Here is a 22,350-nt window from a genome sequence, read left to right as displayed (position 1 = left end):
GTTATTGTTGTCAAGGACTGGAAAAGTTCCTAGTCTTGATTGCTTTGTATGAAATTGTGCTTTAGTAGTAAAATGAATACTGGTGGCATTTATTTGTATAGATTTTGTTTATTTCACATATATACAATTGAATATTGCTTTGTGTCGCACAGTTCAATCATTCACTCTGGTAGCATGTACGTATATATATTTATAGAGATTTTCTTTGTGCGTTTTAAATATACATGATTTGAGTGAATATTGCTTAGGTGGCGTGATAAATTTAGATAACAAACAGTTCGCTCCCATTTCATTATTTTCAGCTTTGTAATTACAAAACACACAACCAGCTTGGTAAAGGGAAACAAGGTTTAACAGCTTTATTCATATAAAATATGTACATTAATATTCATTATCTATGGGAATTTACAAATATATTTATACAAAATCTCCTTGCAAGGTTTTGTCAGTTTGTGAATGATGCCGGGGGAACACGCACACACACATACACACACATTCATGCACTCACACAGTTACAAATCCACATAACACATTTGAATTGCATACATAAATAAATAAAAAAACATACAGTATATACAGGAATTACATGACTGCAAACAAATATATCTACAGCATACTGAACACACACCACACAAAACCCTCATAAACTTGAATGACATTTTCTTTTTAAAGAGCTGCAATATTTTTGCATTGATTCCTCATTTGTTGCTATTGACACAAAGGGGATACAAACAGTAAATTTCCATGCTTAACGAACACATGCAAAACCACAAACAGTTGTATTGAGTCAGACAGGCTTATTTACAAGTCAAACCAAATTAGTCATCACATGCAATATTGGATTAAAGAGGCTCCATTTGCAGCGCTTAGGGTGTGGGTAACCATTTTTTTAGGGAGGGCGCAAATCAAAGCATGTCTTTTAGGCAAATAACCACAAAGTTATAGTTTCAAATCCTTTTTTTGTATTTGTATTTGCACTTGTTTTGTTTTTATCCTATGGCTTTTGCCTTTGATGCCCTAGTCTTTGTAGTATACTCAATTCTAATTAGTGTGTGGAAGCTGATCCCCCACAGGAAATTACTGGGGCTTTAAATATCATAACGTCAATCAAAATTTGATCTTCAGATTACAGCAGGTCCCCATGTTGAGTTATGAGGCAGCTGACTGGCTCAGGCTGAAACGCGATTCACAATTAACTGTTCTTTGGTTCGTCTGGTTCTCTGTGTTCCTGAGGAGTCAGTTCTGGTCCAAGATGATTCATTGCAGTCTGGTCTTCAGTGCCGTTCTATCACTGACCTTAGATGGTGTTTCTTAATCCTGGGTTCTGCAAAGTTAAATATACACTAGAGTCAAGAGAGGAAAAGCAATTTATCTCAATTACATGATTTATTGGTTGACCTGCACATCAAGAGCTGGGGCCACTTGCACATGACATTTGACCTCTCATACAACCCCTGACCTTTTCCTTCCGACAAACAAGAATGACTTTTCAGCTCTCCCTTATTAAGATTTAAGTACTGGGCTGCAGTTCTTTGCACTGGAGAGGTCAGTGTAAATTGTGTAAAAAAAAAAAGTAAGAGTGATGATGCCAAAATAGTATGTGCTGTGAGGTATGCCATCTTGTAAGTTTAAGTACTTACTGTAGTGCAGGACTGGCTTGCTGTGAGCTGGTGTCTGGAAGGTTCTGGAGGTTGCTGGGCCTTGTCCCGCTGCAGTGATCACCTGCACCTCAAGTCTGTAGAGAGATGCCAACTGAAGACCAGAAACTACCAAGATATTATGCTCCTGTTTGCAAAGAAAGAGAAGATATTTTAGTATATTAAAATTTGAGTCTGAAAAAAAATTAAAATACAAATACACTATTGTTTAAAATATTATTTTGTGGTTGAAAGATGAAAGATTTTTTTAAATGCTCACTTATGCTCACCAAAGCTGTATTTATTTGATCAAAAATACAGTAAAAAATTGTGAAATATTATTACAATTCAAAATAACTATTTTCCAGTTGAATATATTTTACAATACGATCCTTCAGACATCACTTAAATATGCTGATTTGCTGCTCAAGAAACATTTATTATACAATAAAATGTTGTGATGCTTCATATTTGTATAGAACCTGATATTTTCAGGATTCTTTGATGTATAGGAAGTCCAAAAAATCTTTTGTGATATTATAATTGTCTTTATTGTCACTTTTGATCAATTCATGCAACCTTACTGAATAAAAGAATTCATATATTTACTAATAATAACAAACTTTTGAATAGTAGTCTACATTGTAGAAGAACTCAATGAATGGAATACATTTATGGCTTAGTTTCTAAAATAATATATGGAAACCAGAATAGAACAGCATGAACTGAGGTATGAATTCAACTCAGAACTGTATGAATTCTATAGTATGTTGGTTTGGTGGTCTGAACTGCTGCACCAGCACACTAATGCCCAAAACGAAAATATATCACATGCTGGTGAACAATGTGCATAACACAACATACTGTATGCTTGTGACCAGCAATCATTATGAATGTGACTTACTGGAGGCAGGATTTGAGACTGGGATATGAGGCTGTTGGGCAGATTATTTCTGCGGCTCTCTGTGATGACCTCTGCCCATGTGACCTGATATCCTGTGACCTGCTGTGGTGGTTGAGGCATGACCACCACCCATGAGAACAGGCCTGTCACATTCCCCATGTAGACGGAGAACGCTGCTGTCAGGTTCTCTGCCTTGACCAGGACCTTTGGAGGAACCACTGCTGATTGAGAGAACATAAAGTATCATATAAGACACATGAAACCATATACCAGTAATAGATGTAGCGCTTAAATGCATAACACCCAAAAAAAAAAAAAAAAAAAAGATAGTGCTGCTATTTTTTTTTTTTTTTTTTTTTTTTTTTTTTTTTTTTAATACCAAAATAATTTTAAGATTTCTGGGCATAGAGTCAAATATGTTACAATGACACAACTGCCCTGATGACAAAATACCAAAATAATTTTGATTTTTTTGGGTATAGATTAATATAATTTTAGTTAATTTCTTGAGAAGAAATTTCTTGCGAAGATTGGCATAATCTATTTTAATAAGAAATTATTTCTAGGTTGTTGTTTTTTTTTTTTTTTTGTGATTTTTTTACAAAATTTGAGTGAGAATTTAAGTGTGCAGAAACAATAATTAATGATTAAAAATTTTTTGTGTACTCTAATATTTTAGGTGTATGGTGTTGTGTTAATATGTTAAGTGTGTGTGTGTAATAATTAATGTGTGTGGTGTGTGTGTGTGTGTGTGTGTGTGTGGTGTGTGTGTGTGTGTGTAAGGTATAAGGAAATGTGAAATATGTAATGTGTGTGTGTGTGTGTTTTTAAACAATAAATCCTACATGATTACAAAGAGTACATTTACAAGAAGATAAAGAAATTTGACAAACTAATCTGTAAAAGATTTTTCTGTTTCTTAACTAGGCATTCTTTCGTGTCATTGACCCACACATTTGATCCAACAAACCTCATAAACAAAGTAGTTTTGTAAATTATGTTAAAGAATTGCAGCAATATGAAATCTCAGAATTACCTGAGACTGTGGAGCAAGGGATGGGTTTGGGACTCTTGCTCTGGATGGTAGCACAGGATGGGGTGTAGAAGGTTGTGCTTTCTGCCTGGGCTTTACCCTTTGATCCTACGGGCTGGATGATCACCTGATACTTGCAAGAGAACTGAAGTCCAGGAAGGCTGGCGAAATTCTCCTGCTCAGTGACATGAGAAGAGAGCAAAAAGTGAGACCTTATTTCAACTCCACTGAGAAGAATTCAAGTAGAAATATGATGACTGATCACCTATCAGCACATCCAGCATAGCTGTTGGCCACAAAGGGAAAATCTATAGTTCATGTTTTGCATATGTCAGGAAAGATTTATTTTCATGCTGATAAAGATATTCTCCACTTTTTCAACATCGAAGACTTTAACACAATCTCTCATGATTACACTGATAAAAATCTTAACCTATGGATGTTTAAAAATATTTTCTCATATTTCTCTGCAAATAAGTATAGAAATCTTTCTGTGGATGTGCCTCCAAATGAAATGAGTTATGCACCATGAATGATCAATGAACACTCTCTCTGGAAATTCATCTTATGTATGAGCTGTCAGAATGTGGCCTTGCACCTGTAGGGAGGATAGAAGACACATTCCTGACTGGTTACCTGGGTGATGAGCTTCTCCTGTGTTCTGGATCCATTGTGACTGCAGAATTCCGGAGACCACTGCACACGGTAACGATTCACGGTGGGATCTGAAAAGGAGAGACAGCAAAATATGAAGTGCCAGATTCTGAATGTGATTATGGAACTTTCTTTTGTTCCACTCCACTCACATATGCTGTTCCAGACTGATTTTTAGTCTGTGTGCTGCTTGGTGAAACTCAAAATGATGCTTTGCTCTTGTTTGGAACTATTTCAAATGTATGGACTTGCAGAAATTTTGTTGCTGGCCAGATTTTATCTGATACTTAAGATATTTTATATTAGCAATTTAAAATTGCAATTTACCAAAATATTTAAATTCAAACCTCTTAAGTTTTTAATTTTTAGTCATCATTTACTCACTCCCATGTCAACCAAAAGTATTTTTATTTATATTTTAATTTCTTGATTTTTTTATTTCTATTCCATGTTAACTTATTTTTATTTTTTTTTTTTTTTTTTTGTAAATACAATTAAAGTCATCAGTGATATTTAAACACACTGGTTTTTTTTGTTTTATGAGTTTTTTTGGTTATTTTTTTTTTTTAATATATTTTTTTTTGTTTTAAAGAGGAGAGAGAGTGTTTTTGTGTGAAAAAATGTGTGTGGGTAAATGATGATAGAATGTTCATTTTTGTATGAACTATCCCATTCAACACACTTAAACATATTTAAAAACTTGGATAAGCCTTTCATTGTATTATTAAACCTTTTTAAATCTCAGTATCAGTAAACGAACAGTTAAATATTCACTGATAATCATCAGTAATGATCTATTCAAACCCTGTAAGTAATCAGTGCTCAGTGATACGCCCTGTAGAGATCCATGCTTTTTATTCATCCGGAAAATATGCAAAACAACGCAAAATATGCAAAGCAAAGCAATCTTGATAATGTGCCTGACAGATCAGTATGAGATAAATCCGCTGGACATCCATTAGAGAGATTAAGGGATTTGACATGTGGCCAGTGTGACTCTTAAGTTATTGAAATTCAAAACAGAGGTCAATGAGAAAATTCCAAGCACCATTTTACATGGCTTGGTATGACTAAAATGTTTTCGTTTCTATGACAGTTTTCATTTGTGAGTTTAATGTGGGATTGTCTCATCACTCATTGACAGAACGAAATTGTTTAAATGTAATTTGCTGCATGCGAAGTTAGGTTGAGACATGCCTCATCTGCTCATGTTAGCACACAAACAGCTCCACGCTTATTTCAAGAGTTGTTCTTATCACAAACAAAGAGCTATTGTTCTTCATTTCATTACATATACTTCTGATTCTTAACTCTTTAATAAGCACTATGTTTACATAATTACATAGCATAGCTTTGAGGAAGGAAGACAGTAACAGGAACAGGACTGATTTACAGATGAAAGACGTGATCTATTGTGTATGTCATACACTACCTTTCTTTTTCCAGTAGACCCGGACCTGAAGCTGTCCATCTTGATAGAACGGAGTGCCCACATCTAATAGATCTGACTGGGGTTTTATAAAGACCGGGCTCTCTGTGGGTTCCAAATCTGTATGACATCAAATATGGAGAAAAAGTATAACGTTACAAATGGAAAACATTTACAGCTGTTTTCACTGTATTTCACAACAACCAAATGAGAGCTGTTATGTATCAAGCAAAAAACAATAATGCAGTTATTTAGTTTTTTTGTAGATTGTCTTTGTTTTGTTTTTTGTATGATGAATGGTGTTGTTGGTGTTGTGTTGGGAGGTGACCCCAGTATGAAACCGCCTGCAACTCCACAGTGTAACTCCTGTTCTCTCTCAAGTCATCCAGCTCAGCATAGGTAGAGTCCTGCAAGCGCACACACACACACACACACACACACAAAACCCACAGGCAAGGATTAGTATAGTCACGGCAATCCAAATCCTAAACAAAAGAAAGAGAGAGCGAATGGAAATGGAAGGTAAATCCATGTAGAATTTTTAACAACCCAATAATCTCATTTTAGGTGGAGTGCCATACAAAACAGCACCTTATGCATGCTAAAAATATTTTATTTGTTAATCCTTGGTGAACCCTAATCACAAAAAGTGCATGTAAAGTACATGCTCTTCTGGAGCAGTTCCAGAATCAACTTCAGCTGGTTTAATGGCCAATATTGGGTCACCAGAGATCTTTGGACTGGATTTGCACGTGAGATAAGGGAATATTAATCAAATAAATATACTGACAAGAAAAAAGAGAAACCCCCTTATCGCTTTTCGTTCTGCCTGGATAATTTGAGAAGCTTTAATATGCCATCTGAAAGTATCCCTGTTGAAAAAGGAACAGCAAATCCAGAATGCTGCTGGTTTGAGCTGGTTGAAGTTCGCAGTCACCCCAAACCACCAGCCACACACTGCTGCTTCAAAACATCAACTTTGACCCCCAGCTGCTATGCTGTTTTTTTTTTTCAACAGGGGAGAATCTGCTTAAAAAACATGTTCACAAAAGGAAGGTTTGCAGTGATTCCATAGAGCTCCCAAGCCACACCAGTGAACGCTGTAGTGAAAAAATCCAAAGAACCTTTAAGTCAAACATGCTCTCATGGCTGCTGGTTTGAGCTGGTTGAAGTTGGTCCTCAAACCACCAGCCATGCTTCAAAAAATATACTTTGTTTTTGGCTGTATATCAAATGGCGCCCAGAAATGTTTGCATTTGCCAAGAGAGGTGATGCAATGCTGTACCACCCCAGTTTGCTGTCTGAAGAGGTTGAATATTGAGTTGTTCATCTTGCACTTATTTGCACTAAGATTTCTAATTTGTTGTGGCTTGCTGAAAGAAGGGGCTGGCAAGCTTAACCCTTGAGGGGTTTTGGGAACAATCCAATATATGAGAAAATGAAAGCGTTAAATGCCGAGAGAAAAAGCGAATGGCCAGAGAGGGAGTGTGTGGGCAGACCAGATGAATTACCCCATTTGTAGTCTGTCTCCTCTTGAGTTTGGATGGCACAGTATGGTCAGAACAGCTCCAGGAGAGTTTGTAGTGGTTAACAGGGATGTCTAAATCTGCAGACATGCTCCAGCTGAGGCGGACAGACACAGAGAAATCTGCACCAAAGGTCATGTCACTGACATGAAGTTCAGACGGTGCCGGGGGAGGGGCAGGATCTGCAAGAGGGTGAAATAAGGGGGAATCAAAATTTGCAACAGGTTACAGTGCAGGCATTTCAGATAATAATATTAAATCTAAATAACATGAGAAAGAATTACATGCATTATATACATTTTTATTGTTATTTATTATACTAAAATAGATCCTAATAGAATGCCATTAGATTACAGTTTCTTGTTCTTACCTTTAGAGGATCTGAAGTGTCTGCTGGGTGTGGTGTATCCTCTGGTTCCATGAACATTGACCGCTGCCACTCTGAACTGGTACCAGCGACCGGGCCGAATGTCCGTCAGCCACACACGCTCTTCTGATGTCTACAGTACAGAAACACAGATGAATGAGTGTAGGAGGGAGCATATAAATGACTGAATGACATTAAATTAAAAAGATGACTGAATATATACTGAAATAGTGCAAGGATGCCAAGGGAAGTTAAGAATTTCATTTTATGTTTGGCATACTAATGTATTTATATATGTTGTTATGGTAAATATTTTATTATTTGCATTTTTTATTATCTTAAATATATAGTTACATGTGATAAATTAATTGTAATTTTATGCAATGTATTTTTTTATGCCTATTTTAAATTTTTCACAAAAATGTACTGAAAAAATAAACTTTCAAATTTTCAAATCTCTTGCAGTATGGTAGTGGACCTCCTAGAGAACTTTATTAAAGACCATGTAACACACACACACACACACTTACTCTAGCCACCACCTGCCACTCAGTTGCTCCATCCTCACTGGGGTGGATGCCGTAGTTCCACCTCCTCTGCAAAACATTTAGCACCGGCTCTGCTGACACATTGAACTTGGAGGACCAGTGCACTTCCAACACTCCAGACTCCAGCTCCTCAAAGACCAGCTCCTTCCTTGGCTTCATAGGAGCACCTAATGGTAAAGAAGAACAGCAAATCTCAACCTGAGAAAGAACAATCTGGATATGCCTTTATTACATCCAGTAGTCTATCAAAAACAATATATTCATACTTGCTTTAGTTTGCACAACAAATATGCTTGTTGTTTTAAATCTACTATGACCCTTCAAAGGATATACAGTATGGCACATGATAATCCAATCTGCATGTTTTCCGAAAATCTGATTATGGTTATTTTCAACATATTTCTTACATTTTGAAACAGAACACTTTTTTAATTTGTAAGAACAATAAAACATCAGATGTTAAGAGTTATATCAGTGGTTCTGAAAGTTTTTGACTCCATTTTTGACTCCTTTTGGATTACTTGTGTGATGTTTTTATCAGCTGTTTGGACTCTCATTCTGACGGCACCCATTCACTACAGAGCTATCTATCATCAGGTTCAGAAGCAGGTCTTACCCCTGTAGAGGTTCTTAGGGGACTGGCATGTGTGTCCACAGCCATTTGGGCAGCATTTCTTCTGGGCTGAACACTCTCCGTCTTCCTCACATCCCTCCACACAGGCAGCTGCAAAGCCGCTGGCTCTCTCCGGCGCAGGACAGTCTCCCTGTTTCACCACCATCACTGATCGCAGGAACTCACAGCTCGTCACACACTCGCCATGACGCTTGGGAAATGCTTGCTGAGGAGATGTCATAGTGTACAGGACCAAACTTTAACACATGTATATCATTGGGTCTTACAACCTAGCAATTAACTTATGTGACATTAATTTGTCTATGGATTTTGGATTCTGCACACTTTGAGTCCCATTCAGTCACCATATGAATGCATGTATGTATTTTTACATTTAACCTGTGTGCTTAACTTGTATTACATTATTGCGGAAAATATAATATAATATAATATAATATAATATAATATAATATAATATAATATAATATAATATAATATAATATAATATAATATAATATAATATAATATAATATAATTCATCCATTCATTTATTTTCCAAACAGCTTGTTCTATGTAGAGATTCTGGAGCCTATCCCATTTTATATTAGAAATGTAATTATTGAAAATTATGTTACTGAAATTTTTTTCAGGGAAAAGAATATTGTCTAAGATAGGTTCTACATAAAAAATGTAGACTTTCACAAGCAGTTTAAATCTATATGAAAGGTGTATTGTTTTTCAGCTGGCTTTGGGAATGGATTTTCTTGCTTTTGGCACTTTGTTCAACACAAGATTATTACAAGATTTACATGTGTTGTGAATGAGTGGATTTCATGTTGCTTAATCTTATACAAGTCTAAAATGATGGATGAAGGTCCTGATCAATACTGACAAATGAAAGAACTAATGTTCATTGTTTTAGGTCCCCATTGCCCTCAACAGTGCATTCATGGGCAAAGAAACAGGAAAAGCTAGATGTTACTAAGCCAAGAGTTTGAAATTGTAGAGAAACGCCACAATAACAGGATTCAAGACCTAAGAGAAATGATCAAAGGAATTCTCAGACTGTTTAAAAAGAAGATCAGAGCAAAACATTATCATGTTGAACAATGGGAGACCACTTAAACGGTAGCCAAGTCTGTCAGGAAAAACTATGGAGGATTAATATTTGGAAAACCAGAACACCAAGGTCAGACATTTTGTATCAGATTTTTTTTTTCTTCTTGTTAAGAGCACATCCCAGAAACTACTAGATCTGTTAAGAATGCTGTGGTCTGTACCTCACATAAATCCCGGCAAGGTCCGTCTTTCAACTCCCAGGAGTCTTTGCATGGCTCCAGGCACTGTGAACAGACAGCAGAGGTCTGAGTATCAGGAAGCAGTTTTGAATGACTCCGGTATTATTCTTTTTTTCATACAATCACAGTCAAATATGTTAAAGTCAAAAACATTTACTCTGTGTAGGGGTCTCACAATATACAGCTTGTGACAACAATTATGATATTTTATAAATGAAATATTGAAATCATGGTAATATTACACACTAATACCATAAATAAACCATCACTTATAATTGGTTGACACTCCGAAACAGGAAAAAAAAAATAGATGTGATGTTTAGTTACAACTGCCACACAAAATTATGTTGGAGGAGATAACAAAAAATACATCTGACAAAAGTTAGCTTGCCAATATGGGAGTTAAAGATGAATTTGACTAAGAGCATAATGCATATTTTCCCAAAAGTACTATAGATTTCGCAATAACATCATAATCGTGAAATCTTTCGGCCGTGCTAATTGTGGAGTGAAAATCTGATATAAGAGCTACGGTGATTCGCAGTCAGCAAATCATTCACACAAAGGTTCTTATATAATTTTTTGTTGTTTTTGATCATACATCATTCGTAGGTGTTTGAAGTCTGTCATTACCTTCTCAGCAACTTGGAAGTGTCAGCAGAGAGATCCCTGAACATTTTCCGATCACTGACATTTGCATTCAGCATTTAAATCGCGTGCCAAAATTCTTTCATTTCGATGTCTACACCTGCCTCTCTCCCTTGCTTTTTCTCTTCCTCCTTCACTCCCTCTCTCATCTTCTATTCTCCTTTCCTTAAAATTGACACTCCACTTCCTGCATGAGTGAGCGTGGCTGCCTCTGGGGAATTCACATTTCCAATTTCATGCCACGATGAGACACAGCGGTCACTATGTTGCTGGGGCTAAACATTGGTCTGCAGGAGCATGCTGGGAACGAGATGTGAACATTACACATTATGCTGATCTAGTAGCCATCTTTACTCCAATGGTCACATTTTCAGAACAGCTTGAAAGGACCTTTACCACCACCATGGGAAAACGTACACTTCCTTCCGAAGGAAAGATTCTGCAGACGTCAGTTAGAGAGAGTTTCACATTAAAATGCTTGTTAATCCAGGGATTTAGCATCAGGAGGAAACGATAAGGTGTGTGCATGCCTGTGTAAATTGTTAATATATGTGTGTTTGTGTCAGAGGGAACTGATGTTATCCTGGGGCGATGTTTCTGAGTGAGAATGAGAGTGGGAAACACATTTATCTGGGAGGGCAGTAAAAATGCACACCTTTTAAAGTCGGCTCGGGCTCGGGTGGCGCGGTCATCGGAAACTATGAATAATGGGAGAGGCACAGGGGCGGTTAGAAGCGGCAGAGGAGGCAGTTTTATGGAGCTCAGAGCGGCCAGAGCCCTGCTGAGATCGCCTGGAGCTTGTGTGCTCCAACACACGAAACGCTGTCTCAGAGTCGCCTGTGCAGCTGAGAGAATTCAGCTTTGCCTGCTTCAGTTTCCCATGCGTGCAAATATCAATTCACCATGCACACCACATTATGCCACATGAAATAAAACAATGACATTTCAAGCATTGCATAATTAACGTTTAATTTACAGTCTAGACCTTATGCAGTACTAACGTTTACTGCATGTTTATCATTTGCAATAAGTATAAAACACAAGCCAATTAGTATGAAATGAAATCTTTTTTTATTTTATTTAATTAATGAATACTCAGTAAAACATTTAGATTTTCTGTACTATTGAATGAGAACAAGTGAATTAAACTGATTTCAAATCATGACACTGTATTGTTTCCTGTAAAGCTGCTATATACTTGATATTGAAGTTGCAATTACAATCAATTTATTTTTCCCAATATAATAATAATTAAGAATAAATATAATAATAAAGAAAATTGTCTCATTTAAAGAATTAAATTGCTGAGAAGAAAACCTAATTAAGTAGTTATTTTTTTTTTTTTTTTGGGGGGGGGGGGTTGAAAGTCTGCCAAATTAAGGCCATGTGGATCAACCAACATGCAGGAAATAAATAAAGAAAAATTAATTAACTAATTAATTACTACACATAGAGCCTCATAACTGTGTGTAAAGGTCATTAGGTCTCTTTAAAATATCAAATAGTTTGACCTTTTTATTGCGAAGCAAGGTTAGTCAAGGGAAATTTTTTATATAGTATTTAAATAACATTTTAGGATGTGTGCATTTAATTCAGTGTTATCGTAATGTGTGTTACAATTTATTTATTTTTTTAACGTGAAATAAACATGAATACAAAGATGATTATGATGATGATGGTGATGATGATTATCCCTTTTCTTTATCATGTTATTTGATCCACACATAAATTATTAACATGATTTTTAAACTTATTATACTTCTATCAGATAAAAACTGTTGAGTCTTATTCATTACATTGATTCTGCAGCACCATATGTGATATATAATGCAGTCTTTGATAAACATCTCCTCGCTCAATATTCTGCAGGTAATGTGTTTTCTTGTGCAATTCTGATGTCAATGCAGGAAAATAACCTCCTACCCACACACTTTATAATTGATCAGATATTATTCATACCTCATATGACAAGTAGATTGATTTGCCTCTTTATAAACTACAATCTCATTCACCCTCACCCTTAAACCTAAACCACTGTAAACAATAGCTTGTTCTAAGGAACGCCACATTCACAACCCTGGTCTCATTTATCAGTCTCTCAAATACAGCACTCAATGGCTCATTCCCTTTGTGTAGCGGCCCTTTATGATGCATTGCATGTTGGTGGAAAAGGCACAACACAGATCTTAGCTATAAATCACTTAAAGTATTCCAATCCTGCAATGCCCGGATTAAATCGCTTTCACCTTTCTAAAGCCACCCTTTGGCTTGTGCCAAACCCACTATGCTTTTGTCCGTGAGGCACCTGTAATCACCATGAAAGCGTTCGCTCCCAGTGTCTTTAATTGTACCCCAGCGCCAGTTAGTTTTCTGCCCCATTTCAGTCTCAATTCAAGCATTCCCTTCAAAATAAAGGTTATTAAGGGGCTGCGGACATAGAGTTTGAGCTGAGGAGAAGCCTTGGGTGAGTTCCAGTTCAGCTAAGATGCACTGCCCTTGAACAAACCAAACCAAGTTTTGTACATTTTAACATTAAGTGAAAAATAAGACCTGTCTCTTTTGAATAAAATGGTCAAATCTGACATGGCGCCCTCTATAAGTGAGTTTGGACGATGCTTGCTTTGGGTGTTTGATGCTAGGATGGAATGCGAGAATCCCAGCCGTGTCTGTGGCAAACATTCGGCCAAATTGCAGTTACAAAAGAAGGTTCCAGTCCTTGTTTAAACTAGCACTGAGACGCTCACTTTGCCAGCCTCAGCAAATTATGTAGAGCAACTGTAATTGAAATCTTGCCCATGTCATGAAAATTGCTTGCACTCTCGGTTTTGCAATTGCATTGATGCTGCAGCATTAATACTTGAACCAGCGATTAAACTGGAGGGTTAGAGAATTGTCAAGGCACACTAATTATTTCGGTGGCATTTGAATATCATATGCATAAAGGCCACTTGTTACGGAAGCATAATAACTTTCAAGAGCAGATCTTCGATTTGAGGGCCGTCTGTATACTTTAACATTTGTCGTTTGAAATGGAGGAATTGCTGTATGTAGTTATACTGTAGCATGCTAATCGCTTTTAAGAGTACTTCAGTGGAGAGCTGGCCAAGTGCTATCTGAGTATAGTTATTATAATTCAAAAGCTAATGAGAGGAGACCAGTAGATTAACTGTCAGTTCTAGTCAAGAATAAAGTTAACAAACTAGCTTCTGAGCAGGAACAGCTAATGTCTGAGGCAGGATTTTGAAGTACAGGCCTAGTTTGTAAACAGTCTATTAGGAGTATTTATGCTTGTTTGTGTACAAGTGCTGAATGCAAATGCTAGTTATGGAATGAAGCGGGAAACAAGGTCAGGAAAACAAAAACTGCAGTCTGCTTTGTGTCTGTATGCAGTGATATGATACAGCTCTTTAATCAGACGTGCACACTTTGTTGTGAATTTTAAACACTTTTATAGGCCTATTCACCTGAATGTGGCATAAAAGCCAGTGGAAGTGAATGAGGTCTGTAATTCCAGAGGAAACCATCGATCGAAAACTCTATCGTGCACAAAGACTCATAAATAAGTTAGTTTTATTAAAGCCATGAATCCCATGGGCTATATTTTAATGGGAGATTACACACATGACACACATTTCAGTGTACTAAGAGCAAACCATTTATAATTAGAAACAAAATGCTGCGTGCTGTGCTTTAACATGCTATTTTACTTTCTGCATATTAAAAGTCTAAAAGGAAGTTGCATATTCTCAATTTAAATATTCTACCATTTTTTAAAACAATTTTCTATTAAAATATATTTTAAAATGTAATTTATTCCTGCAATGCAATGGTGAATTGTCAGTAGCCATTACTCCAGACTTTAGTGTCACATGATCCAACAAGTATTTCTTATTATTATCGATGTTGAAAACAGTTGTTCTGGTTCATATTCTGTGGAAATAGTGATGCACTACTATTCAAAAGTTTGTGGTAAGATTTGAAAAAAAGAGAGAGAAAAAATACAAAAAATTTGATTGAGTAATAAATTGAAATTGAAAAAAGAATTGAACTTTATATATATATATATATATATATATATATATATATTTATATATATCAATATATATATTAGGGCTGTCAATGTTAACGCATGCAATTAATTAAAAACCCTTAACACTTTAAAATAATTTAACGCAATTAACGCAAAATTACTGAAACACAATTTCAATTCTAAACCTTTTTTCCCGATTTCACTTCTCTGTTTGCAATCAGACCATTTTAAGCCGCTAAACACCGGGAAAGTTTTCAGTCCAGTGATCCAGCAAATCCATTCAAGCAATCAGTCCAAAACAGGGCTAATGTAAAGAAAACCAGGCTGATTACATAAGAGATGGCGGAGAGAACAGATACTTGCGTTGCGTTTTCAGTGAATTATTAATTCCAATGTGTTTTGCTTTAAAACAAGCTCTGTGATTGTTTCTAAAGAGCGCGAGAGCTCACTCAAGCATTGCACAGTGTGAAATACAGACTGAACATAACGTCAAAAACTTCCCACCACTGTATGATATGCAGACTAGATCTTCTCTGCTGGATAAAACAAACCAGCTTCTTTTGATGTTTGAGTTTTGATGGTTGAGGATTGGAATCAAGGTAAAGATGATTGCGGTGACGTACAGGAGTCGTAAGCATGCGTGAGTCTGATACACCGTGTTTCAGCGCTCTTGACACACAGATCATATGTTGTATTCATGCCCAGACACATTTTGGTACATTTATGTTCTTTCCACACACATTCAGGATAATATTTTGATTTGTCTTGTGTATGTTGCTATGTTTAGTCAGTGTGCACAAATGTATTAATTATATGAACTTCTTATATCATTTGGTTCTTTGGTGTCCTTTTGGAGTCTCCCAAGTGTCCTTTTTTCTTTTTGAAAATATATTTAAATTTATCTTGAATAAGCTTACAGAAAATACAGTTTTGTGAGAATCACCCTTCAATCTTTTGGTTTACTTTGCTGGATATAGTAAATAATGACAAAATTGCTTAATTTCATAATAAGTGTATGTTTAATCACGATTAATCACACAAAAAGGGTGTGATTAATCACGATTAAAAAAATTTATCTATTGACAGATTAATATATATAAAATATTAAATGGGTTTTTTAACATTGATAATAATAAGAACCATTATCTAAAAACATATGAGTGTAAGTTATATAAGTTACCCTACTGAAAGGCTGTGCACTCAGACAACCCACAAAGTAAGAAAATGCATAGTTTTGTACATCTCTTCTCATAATGACAAAACTAACCACATTATTTGAGACACAAAGGGTTTCAAAAGCACACTGTCATGAAGCATATGGGCTTCTAACTGACTGTGGATCCTGTATAATGAGCAGAAAGAGTTTAAAAGGCATTGTCCTCGTTTGAATCCAACGGAAGAAACTCTCTGGAGAAAGCAGTAAAAATCCATGAACCAGTTGGCCAAATGTTTTCATGGATCGTAGAAGAGAGGTCAGAACCCTGGCTGTTCCAGTGAACTTACCCCGAGGGTGATATGAAAAAACGTGCTGCACTCTTTCCAACCATATGCACACATACATCAATGCATTAAAGATCTCAAATCCTTAAAGCTGCCCCTCAAGCCATGAAAAGTCTGCTTAGGCACTTAACCGTAACATGCACAATCATGAACTGTTTCTAAATTTTTTAAAACGTCCAGATGTACATTCAAGAAGGTTTTCTGTGCGGCATTGTTCGGACTGCAATAGCTGGTTGATATGTAAAGGAATGCAAGTGCAGAGCATTGAAAGGAAAGCGGCCCTCCACTTCAACAATACATCAAAGGGAGCTTTACATAATACCACAGTGAAATGTGTGGAAAATCTGCATTGGCAACATGTCAGCTCTATTCCCCCCGTGCTACCGGCATATTATTGTTATTTAATGACTAGGCTGCTAGAGCATGTTAATGTCCTCATTAAGAAAAGTGGGTTGAGTTCTTTACTGAAATTAGCATTTCGCCTTGAAGTGAAAAAGGAAAATAACACCGGCTGTATAATATAACGCGAATCAAAACACATAGCCTTTCAACTCCATTTGTATCAGTCTCATTACAGACGTGACCTCTAGCTTCGCTACTGAATCATAATCTCATTTCTGTATATGACAACCAGCTAGCACAGATATAATAGTCCAAGGCAATAGCTGACAAATACAGTAGCTTTTACGATGATGTATGATGTCATTACAGGAGGTGCGCAGGCATACCAATGTTTTACAGTGACAGATCTGTGTTGGCTTTTATGTCAAGCTGCTGTGAAATGCTGTGTAATTTTGACAGAAATTACCTTTGCACACTGTTTATGGCTCTGACACCATCCAAGGGATCCATTACTCTGCGGACAGAAGAGACAGATGGAATTGCGTGTCAGAATGCCGTAATCACCAGTCACATCAGACAGCCTCATTTGAATCGTGTTATTTTAATGTGCCCCTGCTGAGCAGAGAGGCTTTAAAAAGGAAATTTCCTATTATGAAGGCATTACTCTTATTTGAAAACACCGCCCTGACTACGACAATGTAAAATTGCTCATAAACCAGAACAGGTCCCCTCCCTTATGAAGAAGACTAGCCAGGGCACCCGAGCACAGAAACGGCAGAAATCACTCATCGGCACCTGGAATCACAAACTTGTTTGCATAGCAGATCTCGGAATGTTCTGTAGCGTGTCAGGAATTGTCAAAGAGTTTGGCTTATCTGCATAACACTAGCTTATATGCAGCATATTTGATTGGCAGAGCGCAGGATTGTGCCCCTGGCAAGTCGTGCTGGGTTCAGAATAATGGGTATTATATAGCACAATAACAAAAAAGGATAAAACCTATATAATGCACTGTATATTTTATTGCACATGGTGGGGACTCTAAAGTAAGTAACCACAATATTATTGCTGCTAGATCTTGTGACTATGCCACTGTGGGGAATAGGGCTATGCAAATCCATTTTGGCCTGTGGTGGGACTGATCAGTGGATTAGTCAGCAGCATAAGCATGGTTTGTTCACATGCACATTATGCATATGCTCACATCTGACCTGCACAAACATATTCTTATATAATAACTGTTTTGGGTCAATGACGTATAAGAGCATACATGATAATAAAACTCTTTCTCTTAGAAATCTGCATTCATATTTAGTATATGTGTGTGTGTGTGTGTGTGTGTGTGTGTGTGTGTGTGTGTGTGTGTGTGTGTGTGTGTGTGTGTGTGTGTGTGTGTGTGTGTGTGTGTGTGTGTGTGTGTGTGTTTATTTATTTATTTATCATGTGGTGTAACCATCAAATAAAAAAGTAATAATAGATTTTCCTAACACTGAATACATGAACTCATAAAAAAAAAAAAAAAAAATATCAGGAATTCAATTTATATAATTTAAACAAATATTAGGATTTCATTTTTTATCAGTTAATATCACTTTATAAATACCATTACATTTGTATCATTACACTCTTACAACCTGAATTAACCATCATAAAAACATCAATTACCTGATATTTTAGGAGACATATTGACCTTATTAATTGCTTTTAAAAAGTATTTTTCTTAATTTCCTTCATGTTGGTTGGGCCACAAGACTTTGTTGGTCACTCCATATGACTCTAATTTGGCAGGTAATAAGGTTTTCTTCTTTAAAATGTCCTTAATGAGGAAAGTTGTTTCACCCTTTGTCATTTTAATACAAAAAATTAAAGACATGATCATCCTTAAATGTGTATTCAAGTCACTGTAAGCACAAATTGCATTTTTATTGTATTGTTAAACAAATGAAAGGAACAGAAAAATGAATGTAACACCATTGACCCGATTTCTCTACTTTATAATTATGCACCACTCTTCTATATTATGAAGTACTAAAACTATACTTCTAAAACTAACTATTGGTGCCTGGGAAAAAGGTTTAAGATGGAGTGAAGCGTGGACTGAAGATCAAATTACAAAACAATGGCAGTCAAACAGGATATTGAGACAGTTGAGAGATTTGTGTATTTCCACGTAACTGTCTGCATAACGCTGACAGATCAGACGTTCTCCGAACCACATCAAATACTCTCTAATTTCCTGTAATCATTAATCATCAGTGATAGCTCCTCATAGCTCAATGTTACAGCACAACTTGACATTCAGCTCAGCCCATTCAAATTAACCCATGACCCCAGTCTCCATTCGATACTAGAGGAAGGGGGATAATTGCCAAAATGGCTTCCCCCCTCGGGAGACAGCGTAAGTGGGCTTTAGGGATGTGGACACAAAGACAATGATCAGCAGATATGAAAAGCATTCATTCTGGTTGAGTCCCTGCTCGGACAGCAGAATGAAGGCAGCTGTTCAGGAACACTAGCTGCTGTTTGAGCTCTGGAACGCTTTGAACGCATTGTGGAATCAGTGAAGACAATGAGGAGCTTCTAGACCAGTGTCTAATTTGATAGCATCTCCAGATGGACAGCTTGCTGTAGAATAAAGCATTTGATAAGAGAGAATGATGTGCATAGCTTCCTTTTGTGCTGATGTCTGGTTCAGATAACAACAAGACCTTGACAGGGCATTTGAAGATAGGAGATTTCATTTGAACGGATATATAGATCTGGAGAAAATTTTATTGGATGTCTTTTAAAGGTCCGGGTAATTACAGACATTGGTTTAGTCAATGTTTAAAGGTTTAGTATGTCAAAAACACCTTGAAGTTATTATTCTGAAACATATTATCCTATGCATGGAACAATAATAAAGGGAATACTGAATAATGTTGACACTCACTCAGTCAGCTTTTTTTAATATTAAACAAAAGACTTGTAAAGGAATTTGAATATCTAGCTAGTCTATTTCTGGGTCGGATGTCGGTGCTCATGATAAAGATCAGGAAGGACATGAGGATGAATATAATCACAGTAACAAGGGAGTTTGTTGACAGCAGACAAAAAGTGCAGACACACGCACAAAGATCCCCCTCCACATGTCTATGTGCACACACATAAACATATAAGGCATGCGCACACACATACACACAGAGGAAGCCTCTAAAACACACTCCTCTTCTACACTCCCATCCAAACCCTCCCACGGTCTGTCATAACCAACATAAACAGAGAAGCAAGTAACTTTAAACTTCTAATGAAAACCCCAACCACAATGTTGAGACTGGGGCTGGCAGAGATTTGTACAGTTGTGCCTCCAGTTTTCCAATCCTGCGCATCTGTTTGTTTATAGACAGAACTCCTCTGGGTGGACGCTTAGGAATTCAAATGGATGAGCTGGTGAGTGAGTTTGCTTGTGTTCACTAAGGGTATAACTCTACAAATAATTGTCATTTAACTAAAGAAAGCAGCTTCAGTTGATCTGAGGTGTAGAATGATAGTCCATTTACACACAGATTTCTTTATCTCCAAGAGAAAATGGACCATCATGAGATAACACGCCACTGAATAGTCTTTTTATCATTAATTATCAGTAATATTAGATCAACTGTTTTTTTTTTACATATAAACTCACCCTGTGTTTGTATGTTTTTTTGTTTGTGTGTGTGTATATATGTGATGTGTGTGTGTGTGTGTGTGTGTATATATATATATATATATATATATATATATATATATATATATATATGAGTAAGCAGCTTAAATAAGTAATTTATTTAATCTATTATTTGTATAATTTCTATACTTTTACAACCATTCAATCTTAGCTCTTCCTCCTGACCATTTTAAGACCATGAATTTAGACAGTTTTTGCATTTAATATGCAAAATACACATTGCATAATAATAATAATAATAATAATAATAATAATAATAATAATGCATATTATGCTTTTAATAAATGTTGTATTACAATACAATTACAATGCAATTTAGTATAATAATAATACAGTTGGTTTGGTTATTGTGTCAAAAACAGAAGTAAAACAATAACATCACTAATATCAATGACAGATCAGTGCAATCAATTATTATTCATTCATAGTATTATCAATTAAAACAGTATTTTCGGTCATTTAAAGCGAAACATAATCTGTATCTGTTGTGGAAAAAAATATATATAAGTGGATTATTAGTAATAAATGAGGCAGTGGAAGGCATTTATTTATTTATATCTGATTGTCTTACTCGGTACATAGGCTATATGAGCACAGCACTCAACAGCATTCACTTTTTTTCAACTTTTTTTCTTCCTTACCTGGAAATGTCTTGGAGAGAGAGCGATGCGCGTGCTGTGAAGGCTCAGGCACCTGGCGGCGCACCTCGTACGGAAAATACTGCCGAGAGCTGAAGACGAGTCCTGTCTCCTCATAACCACAAACCCGCTGTTTAATAACAGTATAATCCCAATACACAAACCGGCAAGCGCGTCGCGCATCTTGACCAACACAAAGTGCTCTGTTGAACCGTCTGCCGAAGAGCGTGAAAGTAAAAGTGGATGCGGGGGCGCTTGATGCAAATAATGAAAGTTCAATGAGCGCGTGTGGGCGGGGCCTGCGCAGAGACGCGCGCTGCTATTGGCCAAAGAATGCGCCCGTGAGACGCGCGGGATCAGGTGCACCGACAACACACAGCAGCTGTTCAGTGGAGAAGATACTGTACACAGCTCGATGCTCTCTGTGGATTGCTCACTTCATGGCTGAACACAGCACAACTGTTTGGATGTGACATTTAACTATTACAGATGTTGGGGGTAGCAAAATAGTATACCTTAAAAAAAAAAAAAACATAGATAATGAAACTTATTCTTTCATTCATCCATTCAAATGTGGATTTCTCTATCTTAAAGTAATAATTAATTCGACATTTGGCATTGCTGCCATCTTTTGGGGACAGAAGTAGACTACAAAACAGCCCGTGGAAATGATTTCTTGCTTTGAGACAGAAATATGTGACCCTGGACCTCAAAACCAGTCATAAGTAGCACAGATATATTTGTAGCAATAGCCAAAAATACATTGTATGGGTCAAAATGATTTTTCTTTTATGCCAAAAAATCATTAGGATAATAAGTAAAGATCATGTTCCATGAATATATTTTGTAAATGTCCTACTGTAAATATACAAAAAAAAAAAAAAAAAAAAAAAAAACAATGTTTGATTAGTAATATGCATTACTAAGGATTTCATCTGGACAACTTTAAAGATGATTTTCTCAATGATATTTTTGCACCCTCAGATTCCAGATTTTCAAATAGTTGCCGGCCAAATACTGTCCTATCCTAACAAATCATACATCAATTATAAGCTTATTTATTCAAAAATTTGACCCTTATGACTGGTTTTGTGGTCCAGAGCCACATATGACAGCCCAGATGATTTATTTATTTGATCATGAATGAAAGATTATTTGCCCTTTACTTATTTTCTCACCCAAAGTACTAGGTTCATTTTTACCAGGGCTTCTACAATCTCAGCCAACATGCCATGTAGTGCACACATTTTCCACTCGGTCTCATCTGTGTTGTTGAAATGCAGCTGCGCACGTGTGTGTCCGATAGAAACCCCACAGCATCACGGGCCAAACCCTGAGCCCATCTGGAGGGGAGCAGGAAGCATCCAGGGAACCCCACAACTATTAAAAGGTTTCACTAGTAGCTGAGAACAACAACATTTTTATATGCGGAGCGTTTAAAACCACCACTAACGTATACCACAAGGTATCTCGAAAC

The 22,350-nt window shown here is 36.5% G+C and overlaps 1 protein-coding gene across 1 annotated transcript; it reads right to left on the bottom strand.

Annotated features, from left to right (window-relative positions):
- Positions 1–334: 334 nt before the first annotated feature.
- Positions 335–21,161, bottom strand: LOC109095266 (anosmin-1-like). The gene is made up of 14 exons (XM_042716428.1): positions 20,877–21,161; positions 16,996–17,043; positions 9,992–10,054; positions 8,715–8,937; positions 8,081–8,265; positions 7,554–7,683; positions 7,169–7,365; positions 5,926–6,064; positions 5,661–5,768; positions 4,211–4,299; positions 3,578–3,749; positions 2,542–2,762; positions 1,641–1,785; positions 335–1,324 (listed from the first exon to the last, which is right to left on the bottom strand). The coding sequence occupies exons 1-14, from the start codon at positions 21,054–21,056 to the stop codon at positions 1,275–1,277; spliced, it is 1,950 nt and encodes a 649-aa protein (XP_042572362.1). The 5' UTR covers positions 21,057–21,161; the 3' UTR covers positions 335–1,274.
- Positions 21,162–22,350: the final 1,189 nt, after the last annotated feature.

This window comes from Cyprinus carpio, chromosome B1 (assembly GCF_018340385.1).
Source record: "Cyprinus carpio isolate SPL01 chromosome B1, ASM1834038v1, whole genome shotgun sequence".
NCBI lineage: Eukaryota > Metazoa > Chordata > Actinopteri > Cypriniformes > Cyprinidae > Cyprinus > Cyprinus carpio.
The sequence above is the reverse complement of the archived record's forward strand: the minus strand, read 5'-3'. Positions and strand labels throughout refer to the sequence as shown.